Raw genomic sequence first — 14,245 nt, 5'->3', positions numbered from 1 at the left:
GGTTTACATTCCGAGAGATATGCTAGTCTTCCTTGCAATGAATTTACGGATATCCAATATGGTCTGTTCCCTTTTCTCAATCCAGGGGAAATGGCCACATTCACTGTAGGTAATCAGTCGGGCGCTTGGAATATCCTTTGCTGTCCGTTCCCCTATCCCTATTCCACAGACCATATCATCGCGGCCGAATATGATGAGTGTTTCTGCCTGTACATCCCTCAGTCTCTCCACCATTTGCATTGGATGCAGCAATTTCTTATCACATCGACCCTGGGCTTGGTGGCACCAACCCGACAGCTTCCGATCGCCAATATCACGCAGTAGCTCTGGTACATACTACTTCGGATCAAAGAAGCACAAAGGCCACATGCCTCTCACCGACGCTGTAAATTCCTCGTCGGATTCGGTATGCCGATCCGGCACACTGTCCCAAGCATCCTGGTATCGAGGATCTATGCGCGTCGCTTCGAGCTGCAACAATCTCTTATCCTGAAATCCTACTAGCTGGTGATCGAGGAGAACGAGCTTGCCGACACGACTGGGATACATCTCCGCGTACCCGAGCGCAATTGCCCCGCCGTTGGAGTGGCCCAGTAAAACCGGATATTGCTCGAGATGCAGATGCTGCCGCAGGTCCTCCAAGTCGGACGCAAGATCGGGCATACTGCTCATTTGGGATGCTAGTGGTCGGGATGATCCATCCGTCCCACGAGAATGGAAGAAGATGACAGTATAGCCACTAGTATCTGCAGGACTGGTATGGCCTTCTGGGCTCCACAACCCTTGCAGTCCATTTTGAAGATATTGAGATCCTAAGCCCCAGCCAGGGCATTGAACAACAATGATATTGTGTGGATCTTCCTTTTCGGTGGATGGACGACGGACCACATATTCAAATATCAACTCCTTTGCCGGAACACTAAAGGTGTGGATCCCTGGATCGAGTACAATTCGTATTTACCAGGAGGGCGCCGTTTCCGGCAACCCCCCACGTTGGGTTTAGCGCCCGTGCCGTGCCGCCCTGTTCTAGTTTAGCGTCGCCCCGATCGGGTATGGTGTCTCGAGCTATCCCCCAATGGGAACTGCCGCCAGTTGCCGCCCTCGGGGGCCCTCGTCAACTATAAAGTCTAGACGGTACGTCGCTCGACCACCTCTCTCTCCTTTCCCACGGCCGTACGCTCTTCTCAGCTCGCGAGTGCGGACGCCACTGCTCCGGCCCCCTGCATTTCGGAAATGACCGTTCCCACAAGGATACCTCGCCCCCTTCGCTCCCCACTCATGTCACTGCGAAGTCGCTGGTATCCACCGACTGATTCGATATCCGCCGCATGAGACGCTGATCTTTCCTAGATAGAGGCATGCGATATGGCTCGCGAGGTGTCCTCGCCTGCCTAAATTGGCTGCCCCTAAATGGTCTCCTAGCTATTAAGAGTTGCCTATTTCAGCCCGGTTTAAGCCTCTTGAAGCAATCCTTCCTATTTGGGGGAATCGCATATAGCCTATATCTCATTTCCGGGGCAGGACTATGACCTTTCGATAGGTATGTGGTGTTATCATCTGCTCGGCACAGCGTAACCACCAATGGCAAAAATGCCTCTTGCGTTCCCGGGTCCCTATCATCCGGTGTGGGCCCGAAGGCGCTCCGTTGATTCCCAACAGATGATGACTTGTGAGAAGTCTCTAGAGCGGGCTACGTGATGATTCGTCGAAATGGCCGCGGAATTATCCGGATAGTGGGATAACCATTGGGTTACATTCGTAACTGTAACCAGACGATATATCGCTTACAGGGGACCGCGCTGATTTAGGAACTGAGATAATACGGATTACGGCTCTGTGAGGCTGATGTGGAACTGCTTGCCATAGTTCATAGAAAAGTTAGAGGGATCAATCTAGGGAATTAGTCTACGAAGGCGTCTACATATCCGAACAGTCCGATAGAGCTGCGGAGAATCGGTATACTTGTGCATAAGATAGCAGCCATAGTAATTGACCATGGTCTCTGAGCGAGGCAGATTCCAATAATGGAACTATCTCTTTACTTGTGGGTCCAATTTCTTATGGATCCTAATATAGCTCAGGAGACACGCTACCAATCTCGTAAATCTTAAGTGAGGATGCTGGTATGTGTAACCTCCGAGTGGCGATACGGCAATACGGCGGAGCTACTTAGCATTATTTGGAGAAGTGATTTCAGATACTTTATAAGACGTCCGCGCTCATTTTCCATTTCGCTGATCACTTCTCATTTACCATCTATTGATTTGGCCGCCATATATATCAGCCTTGACAACATTAGCTTCTACTCTCACCCTCCTATAAAGTCCTCCTCGTGTACGCTCCCTACTTCCTGTTAGAGGGCCTATAATACCTCTGTGGCTCCTTAACCCCTTCCCTATGCCCTCCCGCCGAGACTATATTTTGAAGAAACGACCTTCAGCTTAGCATTTGGTACCAGCACTGATATCTCTCTGGAATCCCGAGATACCCTAAAGGAAAATTTGGATTTACGTGCAGGCAATGAATTTGATATCGAAATAGAGAGAGCTATAACACAAAACGGCCAGGAAACGCATAATATAGACTTAGACATACACCTCGACTCAGGGCTCCGAAACGAATGTTATACCGACATGCCTGAAAGCAATCATATATACTTAGTAACTGGTATATCAGAATCATTACTGAACCGCGATAAGTAAGCGTAGCTAATATTATCCACTAGATCATCCAGACCGATGCCCTTTAGGAGAGTCTCTTAGTAACTTAGATACAGCTTTGATCCCGACAGAACCCCAGTCGCATCATACTGGTAGGCGCGACTATTATCTTTCTATTTAACTTATCTTACTAACTCATATAAGACACGCCCGTTACCCTAACCGTTGCCCCAACCGACTTGCTAAGATGGTACCGAGATAGTATCTTATCGCTAGGAATTTATGATAAGAATGATAAGTGCCCTACTCTACCCGAAGTCAGCTTGGCTTACCCGCGTGTCTTACCATTACCTCCGATAGATATACCAGTATGGCCTAGCATTAAAACCGTTATTTAAGATAAATCCGTCGTAGATAACACCACGTCTGGGTTAGAAAACCATGGAGATCAGACAAGTGTTATAAGGGATAGGGTGATAATATAAATTGTCTAGGTAAATAAACCCTCAATCAGTAAGGCTATTTCGGGTAAGGATATAAGAGGCAGACTTACCGAGAGTTAAGCGCGTGCCTTCTCCCGTCTTAGACCTCAAACTCGCTCGGTCAACCAATCACAAGCCACACTGGCAAACTCTCCATCCCTTCGTATATAACAAAAGGCAAAGTCCGCCCGGCAAGAGCAATTTCCTGCCGTTTCCGTTATCATCCCTACCCATCGAAACGATAAAGTGGATATAAGGGCCAAGAAGAAATCTCTAACCAGAATACAACGGTATAGTCGCTCGAGCGACAGCGATAATAACAGTGACAACCTCGAGAAAGATCGAGTAACACGGGCGTCGATAAGCAATTATTCACTATCAGGTAGACCTAACTCGAAGGCAAGGGGGCGCCCAGTGAAAACGTCGAAGAGGGCAAAGGGAAACGTCTTAGCCCCGAGCAATGATATCGTCGGAAAATGCCCTGATCAGTCCCAAACGCCCTCAGGGGGTGGTTTGGCTATCTCGTTAGATCATTCTCTTACTCAAGAGATTTTCGGTCGCGGGGTTCTCCATATCCAAACTCAAGGTCCTCGACAGGCCTATTTCATAACGTTCCTTCCAGAGGTTTCTCATGGCTCCTCTATGCCGTCACCGTCTAAAATGCCTCCTGAACAGTCTTCACAACAGCCTTTACAACAGCCTTCACACTTTAAAGATTTTTCTCAGAACGCATCCTCGCGACAGGTGGGACGCAGAAAAGGCCATAAGCGAAATATATCTACAGCCTGTGGGGATGGAGACGGGCGGTCGACCAAGCTGCCACAACACTCGCCGTCTCGTGATGGTCGCAAAGAAGCCCAGCGAAAGTGCAGGAGGCGCTTGCGGTGGTCTTTAGAAGAGGTGAATTTTTTGCTGGAGTTAAGAAGAGACGAGCAACGACCATGGTCGGAGGTGACGGGCTTATTTTTGGACCGATATCCGGGAAGAAGTCCTGCTGCGATCCAAGTATACTGGAGTACGTGTGGGCGTCGAGAAAGCAAAACTAAGAGCACGCCAACTACCGTCTAAAACAAAGAATATGTTTCAGGTCTCCAGTACACTGACCCTCAGTGAGGGTTGGCAACTATGAAAATCCTTGCTGGGCTTACTGTACGGCCGCAGTGAGGACAGATGACGAAAATGAGTCACTCAATACTTTGCCCAGAACGGGCTTCTGAGGTATCTGTGGGTGCTCGCAATGTATTTTGAAATAAATCCTCTTGACTCAGGAGCCAAGTACTTCAGGTGCATTTCCAGCGCCATGCTGGTGATCTCCACTCGACTGTGACAGGGCCTCTGATAAGTGGGCGGTATAGAGCAATCTAATTTTCGATATATATCGCACTGGTCTTTGCTAAATAACGGTAATTTCTGTGGCCTTTGTCTTTGGTTGGTGTCAAGGGAGATAGATGTATATAATTTTACTGCTTATTAGGAGCAACGAGGAGCAAGAAAGTAAGTCCACAAATAGAACCTTCTCAGGGCATCCGCTTTCACCATCTCGGCCACCGCGGCCACTTTGGCTCGTGTCACTACAAGATCCTCTCGTAGGCTCATAAGCACAGTATTCGAGCCATCATCCATCGCAGCAGCCGTCAAATTTTTGATTGAATTTCTGAGTTTTCAAGACGTTGTGGATCAATACCTATGGCACGATGGTTTGGTCAACGACAACATTCTGGTTTCGGCGCAACACAACATTGAAATGGTCGTGGCATTAAGTTGCCGCTCCCGTGCCGTGACCTGAAGGCCTGATGAATTCCCACTCTACTAGGTGCGCCGTTTCAGATGTTCACCCACGAACATGGGTGGAGAGAGCAACGTGCAAAAACGGCTTCCGTGCTTAACTGGAGTGATTGAACTAGACCTACAACACGATATACATGCTTTATCCTGCAAAAGGGTAGCATCCGACATATCCCGTGACCGCTGCTCGACAGATAGGACACTTCTTTAGTGTCTCAAAATTTCCCGCACATAACTCGCAGACCATGTGCCCACATAGAATCGTCACCCAGCGATCTGGCTGCATGTAGCAGATCCCGCACTCTAAAACACGCCTTTCTCTTTGCTGGGAAAGTTCCTCTTGCGTCTTTTGGTGCCTCTCCCTCTCCTTGCGAAGTTCATCTTGAAGCATGCGATTTTTCTCTTGTAGCCGTTGCTTTTTATGGCTAACCGCCTTTCGGAGCTCCTCAAAAGCGTTGTCCTAGTCCATTGTTAGTTAAGAAGGAAGAAGGTCTTGTGAGGAACTGGTACCAAAGCAGACGACTCCTTCATTTCAGTTCTTTTGCGTTTGCGTGATGGTGTCGTATCCGTCTCATTATCGACTGCTTCAACGATCATGCTCTCGAAATCCCGGTAACTGTAATCACGGCGAGGGGCCCTCTAAGGTCGTGAGCTGCCTGGCTCGAGGCTTAGCAATTCCTCGTCATCGGCTATAATAATCGCGTTAGAATGGCTTGCCATCGTGATCTTAGTCGCCACGCTCAGGGAGGAAGGTCGATACAAGCCGGCCTGGGAAGAGGAAAAGAGAATATCAGAGTACGCAACCAGCTGGGGGAAGGAGGCCCTTTATATACCTGAGAACCAGCGGTGACGGACTCAGCCCCGGCAGGTAATTGGACACTGGTGCGATTGCAATATTCCAAGCTGCATTGCACGATTGGACGTTAAGACGTGAGAGTGTGAGACTAGACTATAGCGTTTCATGCGCTGCCCCGACGAGGCAGACAGACTATAGCTCCCCAGAAACCTGGGCGACCCGATGCTGACGTGGGTCAAGGAGATGGCATTGTGAGAATATCTGAGTGACCACAGCGGCGACGAGGTAGGCGGCATAAAACTCAAACGTGTCGCCTTCCTGATTGATGACATCGCGAGCCAGATCCATCTGGTGTAGACCCGCCACCAATTGGGGGATTGTCACCTTGTGCGGCGCTTTGAACTCCACTGCATACACTGGTATTTGTCGTTCATCAGTCACAAAGGACGCCGTCGTGACACTCGGCGACAACCTGGAAGTCGTCGAATCCCGACAGATCTAGGTTGGCTCCGCAATAATTATGGTAATTGCGGGGCATGGGAGTCCAGAGACCATAAAGGTTCTGCGAAATTATTCTCATGGCTCGAGAGGATCGAAGCCACAGTTCAGCATGTGTTCATTGTCAAAGGGCCACCAAGGCTGTTAGATTAGAGACTAAAATCCCAGGCGATTATAAGAAACATATTCGAAGGCTGATGACATACAACAAAAGTCTGAAGCCTACTTATATAAGACTACGTACTTGGGCTCGGTGACACCGACCCGAAGGCGGTAGACACAGAGCCGGAGACCCAGCAGATTCTAAGACCGCGGTCTCAAGACCTGCCAGGCCATCAGACCGCCCACTAGCGTCCCCTACGACTTCAAGGCCAGCACAGCCGTGAGTTTCAGATCTAAAGACGCCTGATGACTCAAGACTCTAAGAAATTGACTACGATATTCCATCATCATCAGCAGCAGCAGCAGCAGCAGCAGCTGTTGTTGCTCTTCTCTGGGCGTCCGCTTTCACCATCTCGGCCACCGCGGCCACTTTGGCCCGTGTCACTACAAGATCCTGTCGTAGGCTCATAAGCACAGTATTCGAACCATCATCCATCGCGGCTCGGACACATTGCGCAGCGCTGACTAGGCGCAAGTTCTTGTTGTAAAACCGCGCATGTTTGTTGTCCTTGCGAGCGTACTTGTGGGCTATACGGTGTGCTTCCGATGGGTCTTTCGGATTAACCGGCACTTGGTCCGTCACGTGCCATCCTCTATACTCATAAGCTTTGAAAGTAATGGTTATTGCGTCGGGAGGAGGGTTTCGGTGGGGGCGGAGTGCTTCCGGCAGAGGTAAAACGAATTCACTTACACTTGGACCTAAGGCAGGAGCCTCTTGCGAGTCGCCCTTATATTCGCGTTATTTCTTTTTGTTGGTCTCTCCATCATATTCTGTGGGCTTCTGAGGCTTAGGGGATGATGGTGCTATATCATGATGGTTTATTGGAAGGTTTATCTATTCTTGTTGGCTGGGACCGCCCTCTTCCGTGGTTCCTGCCCTAATCTGGAGCGCTGCCGGCCGAGGTGGGACCGTAGATTTACCTATACCTACAGCCTGACCCATTTTTGGTGATTCAGCCTGCTCTTGTTGGTCGGATCCATTTTCTCCCACGTTTACTGCTGTATCCAGCAGAGCTAGTCAGGTAATAGATAGAGCAACCTCGTGCTCTTTTCATTGTATGTCAAACAAAGAACGTGAGCAAACAAAGAAACTAGTTTTTGTGCACAAAAACGTATCCAAGGTAGCTTAGACGGTGCTCTAGTAGACGGGTTTTTGTGCACAAAAACGTATCCAAGGTAGCTTAGACGGTGCTCTAGTAGACGGGTTTTTGTGCACAAAAACGTATCCAAGGCAGCTTAGACGGTACTCTAGTAGACGGGTTTTTGTGCACAAAAACGTATCAAAATGGGTCTTACGGCGCTTATCACTCTCAACTTCATAGCCATCAAGTTTAAGCGCTCTGGTAGACGATTGATTGAATAGAAAGACATGCGACCGAGGGCATGTTGACATACACTAGGACAATGCGCCCATAATTGGTAGTTACAACTCCAGATTCTCAGCTAAGCCCAGAGAGTGGATTTCCCTGCGCCAATCAAATTGCTAGCGGTAAATTACCGCTCCAAGTCTCTGACAAAGATCAAAACCCGAAAATAACGTGCTAGGTTTTCTCCGCGTGGCCATTGTTTGAGGGCTCCTAAGGAACTCATTCATTTTGCCAAGTTCCCCTTACATTGTCGTTAGGTCCTAGCGCGCTATATCTATCGGAGGTGGGCAATTCTCGCGCTGGGATTGTCTGAACAACTCAAAGGCAAGTAAAACCATGTCCCTTTTGGCCAGAAGTATAGCGAATGGACGCTGCGGAGTGGCTTACTCGTATAGAGCAGCGCCGCGAACTTCTTCCTCAGTGAACCAGCAATGATCGAGATGCTCATCACTGATCTTGACGGAACTTTGGCCGACCGGCTCTTGCATCTCGCTGGACCAGACTCGTTGCGCTATCGTCTCTTCGTTGTCGATTATGATGAAACCGAGCATGCGCATGATGACTATATCGCTGGTCAATCTATCTCTGTGATAGAAAGAACATGTGAAAGCATTGCCAGCAATTCTCGAAGGCCAAATTTGCGTCTCCTCGCCGCTCTCTCGGGCTGCGGAATGGATGATAGTCGGGTCCCCCTCGTCTGGAGTTCCTCCTCCTGGCTCCCAGGTATTACCCCATGAGCTTTCCTTGCCGTTTCGCTTAATTAATAAGACTCTTCGCTTGGATGGGCTATCTGGGTAGTAGGAAAATATGACAGCCATAGCTGTGAAACGTTGAATGCCGGGAAATAGTCCTTTCAGACGATGGAGAGGAATGTTGACAACGGCTGCATTGATCGGCTCGGGAATGGAGTGGTACCCCAAAAGGGAACCGGCGTTGTTTACTCCAGTCGACATAGCTGAGTATAGGTAAAAAAGAATTTAGATATTGGAGGGAGGTCATGCCACTTATATATTGCCACTCAAGTCTCTTCCAACCCGCAGTTTGATCGATATATAATATTAGGTACAATAAATTAGGTACAATAAATTAAGCAGTCTTCACACCGCTTCTCTATCTGGAAGCCGTTTTTCGGCCGAAAAGCCTCTTCGTTCTGCCGGGGCTCAATGGCTTACCGCCTTGAACCGGCTTCCCCACGGCCCGTCCGTGTAGCATGTGTAACTTAACATGTGGGGTTACCGACGATTGGTAAATAGCATGTCCATAACACCTAACTATATCGAGAACTACCCATCAACAATGAGAAACAGGCTGACACCTTTGCTGCCTGACAGTTAAAGCATCAGCTATACAATACGAAGCATTTTCTCTTTCATTACGCGCTTTATTTTCGTTTTGTTTTCTAACAAAAATCCCAATTCACCAGTTCTTCTTTTCATGTAGAGCCAGAACAATCTCGCACATGCTGGTCTCCTATGTACCCACTATTCACAGCGTGTACCCACTATTCACAGCGAATCACTTCACGATGTCCATCATGATATATCACCTAGATGAGCATGCCTGGGTCATTGACGTATTATAATAGTATATTATGCTATAGAGAAGTGCCGGGACTATTTCACCCTAGTCAATAGGGGATAACTAGGAGACTTGGATATCAAGAAGCCATTAAAAATTAACGCGCCTAAGAATAAAGCGAAATCAGAAGGGGATGTACTGGAAGCTTAGTAAACTGACTAAGACTAGAGCACCATATTCAAGGATGATATCTTTTCCAATATATGATTGACCATTTAGGAAATCGGTATATCTCGCTCCCCATCAATAATCCTGCCTTTAACAAGTCGAAAGTTTGGAGGGATATAAGGAAGCACAATGATGTCGCTATCCGTATTGCCTTCTGATTGCATAGAGTCCGTTTGAGGTCTGTTTTCTGAAAGTTTGCAGAGTGAGAAGGCATTATCAAAAGTTTCGCGCTTTGCAGGAAAAACTCACTATAACAGTCTCTGACTAGACTAATTTGCGACGATTCTGCCTTCTCCGTTTGCTTTGGATTGGAAACTGGTAGAGGCCTTCCAAACCCCAAAACCCCATGTCTTCCCAGTCCTGCACAAATTGTTGAATCCACTTCCATAACTTGGGAGAAGCGACAAACATATCTTTCCGAAGTCTGGGCGGATGCTTGACGGTAAACCGTGTTTTCCATTCGGACATGAGTGTCAGCTTCTTAGCTATTGTCTCTCTGAGATCCTTGTTTCGAAAATAATCTTTTTCATCCTTTTGAATTTTCGAAAGTGGCTGATCCTCCTGTTGAACTTCGTTATAAAGCCGGATGTAGTGAGGCGAACTCCACTGTCGCAGGAAGTAATAGCCCAGGTCCTGTTCAGGCCCATGGGCAAAGTGCCAGACTGTAGCAAAGAGGGTGTAGTCACTAACTGAGTCCAAATTGAGGAGTCGGCTCAATCTCCAGGAGACTTGGCTCCGCTCCAGGGAATCGTGATATCTGTGGATCGCCCTCTCTTCCATCGATCTAGGCATAGCAGAGATGAAGCCATCTATAAAAGGCATACATAACTCCGAACTAATTTCGTCACGGTATTGTGGCAATCCTGGTGTGGTTAAAAGCATTGATTCAGGAATGGAGGAAGCGAATGCCCAGTCGATGATACAGGTGATATTATAATCATCATCAACATATATGTTATTGACACTCAGGTCAGGGTGGCATAACGGAAAAGTCTCCGAATTGACAGTTGGGAGTTCAAGTTTCCGTATAATATCGCGGAGAGCGTCGCCTGCGATGATATAATCCAGTCTGTTGTCTGACGAGTCGGTCTTGCCTCCAACGGCCACAAAGTCGTTCCATAGGTTCACAGCGCTCTCATATTGTATGCTAGATTGATAGTCGTCCCGCGAAGGAACGGGTGCTATAAAGCAATGATGTGACAACTGCAGAATTTCTGCATGCTCTAAGAACGCAGAAACAAGGCTATCATAGAACTTTGCCTCAGAAGTAAAAGGCCCTCGTGGGATCTCCAAAGAATATCGTCCATGTAACATATGACCACGTGAGAGACATTCCTTGATTTCGAAGAATTCATCTTCAAAGAGTGAGCCTATTTTATCGAATCGCAACCGCGAAAGCTTCCAGGCAATACCGCCTAACTGGGAGAGAATTTTGGCTTTGCTGGGAGTCTCTAGGTCAGGTTGAGGAGAACCGGCTGATCTCCAAAATTTTGATAGTGGCCTGCCAGGCGCCTCACTCATAAAAATGAACGGAATACCGATGTCATTATCGGACGAAGCACTGTGATAGATTAGGACTAGAACATTACGGTCTGGGAGATTTCGTTACCAATAGTCGTATACTTCTGGAACTGGAATATCGCTATGAGCCCTGAGGTATCGGAGCGTGGCAGCTTCACTTGCCAGTAGCTTTATTCCCATTTCCATTGGCATAAACGTTCTAGGGTGTGGAGATCTAAAGACCCATCGTACCCTATCTTCAAACGAAATAAAGATAGCCCAGTTGAAACTTCCCGAGGCAGGACGTTGATCCGGGTCACAAGCACATGAAACACCTTGCCGCAGCGTGCTCGCTTGACGGCACAGAGCTTGAAGGTCAAAATCGGCGTAAGTGAATATGTCGGGTTTCGGATTTGGGGACATTTCGCTGGAAGAAATTCGGGAAGGGAAGTAAAATGAGGTCAAAAAGGATGCAGGTCCGTTGCGCTTACAGGTCGAAAGAGTTCCAGGGATAGATGGTTTAGTTCCGCTTTAAATGATCTACCCTTAAAAGCGGTGAGAGCCAGCTTTTTCGGAAACAAACATAATAAATCCACAAGAGAATTGCTGATCTAGAAAGTCCTCAAAGTTACAATTTCAGTACGTCCCAACCCCGAAATTTGTGAGGGGTTGAAAATATGTGACCCGCACGTCAGACGTCTTCAAGTTGTTTTCCATTTAGGGCGTTATAGCGACATATTTTTGCTTAGTAGCATACCGACCGATAAGATTGAGTGGATAGCAGGGAGGGAGGGGTAATATACTAGAAAGCGCAAGTTAGTGGCTTATCTTACTCTTCGGTTCAGTTAGAGAAAGCACTATCAATACAGCTAGTGCACGCCGAGTAATATAGGAGAATTCTTCAAGCCAGATATTGCATATTCGTGTTAGTGAAGGCTTGGTCTTATTTAAACAACGACATGGACACATCATTCATCTTAACCAGGTTATCGAAATTCATAAAATGGATTCCGAGCTGATATTTCAACTAACTACGTCGACAATAGCATCAATTTGCTGCGGAGCAAGTCTTGCTTTCTGGCTCCTATCGATTAAGGCTATAAGCTTGCGAAGACTAAGCAAGGAACCACTCATCTCTAGTTAAGCTATTATAGGTGGTTTCGTCTTCCTAGGATCAATCGCCTCCATTCTGCTAGCGTTTTTGCAAGTAAACCTAAAGGACGGTAGGTTGCTCACTTCGCTAAACCCAACTTCTTCTCTAACCGTATATTAGATCAGTCTTAGCTAGTACTACAGTAGGAAATCGGCAGTGTACTTCTTTTACTCATTTTAAATGAGGTGAGTTTAGTGAAATAGAAGGAGAGACACTAATCTCTACTAGTATCTATGTGTTTCTACTTTGCAACCCTAGATAACCTATATGATATCTGCCTTGCTATTTATGGGAACAATTGCCATTCTATCACTTTCTATTTACCTGTCGGTGCGCTTCAACTAGTCGCTCTGCCTTCTATGTGTGCTTTATTGACCAAAAAAAGTAGGAGAACCGCAACACTTTATTTTCTTCATTTATGATCGTCGCTTTAGCTAGTCTCAGCTTCGTTCATGCCCAAATAATTAGGGCCTGGGTCATATGCATGAGGCCATGGCATATGCAAACAAGTACTTTCAAATTATTTTGGCAGTATCCGCGCCTCACAGCTGCCAGGCACCAACGAGCCTTATGGGTGGCGTCTATTGGCTCAATAGGGTTGTTTCTTGTTTCATTAGGCTTAACTACTCTTGCCTGTTTACAAACCAACCTGCAGACGCAAATTGTGACGGTACGTACCGTGACTAAACTGCCGTCATACACTACTCACGCGCTATATAGCTCCAAATTGCCATAATAAGCCTAAGGAAGGCGGTCGTTTCATTTTACCTTTTCCGCGCTCCCGAAAACACCATGGATATGTTACTTTCAAATGAGCATGTCCAACAATAAGAACAGAGTACAATGAATGCAACATGAGGAAATCGGGGAGTTGTGTAACGTAATTACAGATAAACTCCGTGAAAGTATAGAGATGAAGCACTTCGCTACTAGACAGATGTTGTCAACTGCTTCATTATCGCGCTGCTCGTGCTCGTATTCCCCGTGCGCGGCATCCGTATGGAAAGTCTCTCGTCTATATTCTCGCTGGATACGGCAAATGTGATTCCATTCCAAATTAGAAGTAAACGGATACCGAGTCAATGGCTTCGTTGATTCATGGCCGGCCTATTCTTGTTTTTGAAGTTCCTACATCGGATCCGGGCAACGCCAGCGACTCCGCACATGATGCACATCAAAAGCATGGCGCTGGAACGCCATTTGATACAGTAAGGCTACTTCACACCAGTTGCACTTAAGTGGCTTTTCTTTTAGATGAATAGCATCAAAGTGGCGCGTAACACACCCGGGATCATGAAACATCTGAAAGCGAACCTTGTCCGGAAGCCCTTCACTTACGAAGCATTGAAAGCATGCCTCTGGCTGCTTAGCAGTTTCAAGGTATTCCCTAGTGGTATATAACGGCTTGCCACGTACAGGGGCAGGTACCTTGCATGAGTCGATATCACATCGGGTCTACTGTAAATCCTTCGGCTGAGCTATCGGTCCAGTCGGCGAAGTAGATTCAGGAGCTTTCTGTTTAGGCCGGCCCCTCAATAGGCCTCCTTCAAGGACGTTACAATACTGGACAACCGCTGCAGTACCCGTATCGCGCCGATGCCACTCATCCTCCAACGAGTTAGAAATAGGGTACGAAAGAAGACTCTGCACGAGATATAACTGAAGGGGGTGCATAGTGTCCTCCAGGGAGGGTTTGTCTTCATTCTCTTCCTTGACCGCGGCACCCGATAGCTATGCCTCGATATCCAAAAAGGCTTGCTCTTCATCAAATTTCTCTCGGATCTGGTGCCGTAAGCTCCGGTGTAGCCTTTTCCGCGTATTTCTTACCTCCTTCTCCTGTTGCTGGAGTCGGAGAAGCAGGCCGGGTTACTGGGTCTCTTTGTATTGCGCGCGTATCTTGCCTAGATTGCGCCGGGCCTCTTCTAACTCGGGATGATCTTTAACTTGCGCCCTTTGTTAATGAGTTAGGTAGCGTGGGCGTCGCGTGTCTTGCTAACGGCTTTGCTGGGTGACGGCTCGCATCAGTTCCATATCTGGGTCGAGGCCACAGATAACTCGGATCATGTCGGTGTCGAGTTGTAAGGGATGATAGTGGT

General features: G+C 47.5%; 6 protein-coding genes across 6 annotated transcripts; all 6 read right to left on the bottom strand.

Annotated features, from left to right (window-relative positions):
* Nucleotides 1-336: 336 nt before the first annotated feature.
* Nucleotides 337-672, bottom strand: N7518_004475 (alpha/beta fold hydrolase; the record flags this gene model as incomplete). The annotated part of the gene is made up of 1 exon (XM_057185402.1): nucleotides 337-672. The coding sequence occupies one exon, from the start codon at nucleotides 670-672 to the stop codon at nucleotides 337-339; it is 336 nt and encodes a 111-aa protein (XP_057042172.1).
* A 4,397-nt stretch (nucleotides 673-5,069) lies between these two features.
* On the bottom strand, nucleotides 5,070-5,524 carry N7518_004474 (uncharacterized protein; the record flags this gene model as incomplete). Its single annotated transcript, XM_057185401.1, has 2 exons — nucleotides 5,070-5,387; nucleotides 5,438-5,524. The coding sequence occupies 2 exons, from the start codon at nucleotides 5,522-5,524 to the stop codon at nucleotides 5,070-5,072; spliced, it is 405 nt and encodes a 134-aa protein (XP_057042171.1).
* A 42-nt stretch (nucleotides 5,525-5,566) lies between these two features.
* Nucleotides 5,567-6,071, bottom strand: N7518_004473 (uncharacterized protein; the record flags this gene model as incomplete). Its single annotated transcript, XM_057185400.1, has 3 exons — nucleotides 5,567-5,695; nucleotides 5,761-5,830; nucleotides 5,917-6,071. 3 exons carry the CDS (start codon nucleotides 6,069-6,071, stop codon nucleotides 5,567-5,569), a joined length of 354 nt encoding a protein of 117 aa, XP_057042170.1.
* A 583-nt stretch (nucleotides 6,072-6,654) lies between these two features.
* On the bottom strand, nucleotides 6,655-7,326 carry N7518_004472 (uncharacterized protein; the record flags this gene model as incomplete). The annotated part of the gene is made up of 2 exons (XM_057185399.1): nucleotides 6,655-6,989; nucleotides 7,311-7,326. The coding sequence occupies 2 exons, from the start codon at nucleotides 7,324-7,326 to the stop codon at nucleotides 6,655-6,657; spliced, it is 351 nt and encodes a 116-aa protein (XP_057042169.1).
* An 807-nt stretch (nucleotides 7,327-8,133) lies between these two features.
* Nucleotides 8,134-8,703, bottom strand: N7518_004471 (uncharacterized protein; the record flags this gene model as incomplete). The annotated part of the gene is made up of 1 exon (XM_057185398.1): nucleotides 8,134-8,703. One exon carries the CDS (start codon nucleotides 8,701-8,703, stop codon nucleotides 8,134-8,136), a length of 570 nt encoding a protein of 189 aa, XP_057042168.1.
* Nucleotides 8,704-9,760: 1,057 nt separating this feature from the next.
* Nucleotides 9,761-11,419, bottom strand: N7518_004470 (Aminoglycoside phosphotransferase; the record flags this gene model as incomplete). The annotated part of the gene is made up of 2 exons (XM_057185397.1): nucleotides 9,761-11,057; nucleotides 11,106-11,419. The coding sequence occupies 2 exons, from the start codon at nucleotides 11,417-11,419 to the stop codon at nucleotides 9,761-9,763; spliced, it is 1,611 nt and encodes a 536-aa protein (XP_057042167.1).
* Nucleotides 11,420-14,245: the final 2,826 nt, after the last annotated feature.

Source organism: Penicillium psychrosexuale, assembly GCF_028828465.1.
Source record: "Penicillium psychrosexuale strain IBT 29551 chromosome Unknown utg000003l, whole genome shotgun sequence".
Lineage (NCBI taxonomy): Eukaryota > Fungi > Ascomycota > Eurotiomycetes > Eurotiales > Aspergillaceae > Penicillium > Penicillium psychrosexuale.
The sequence above is the reverse complement of the archived record's forward strand: the minus strand, read 5'-3'. Positions and strand labels throughout refer to the sequence as shown.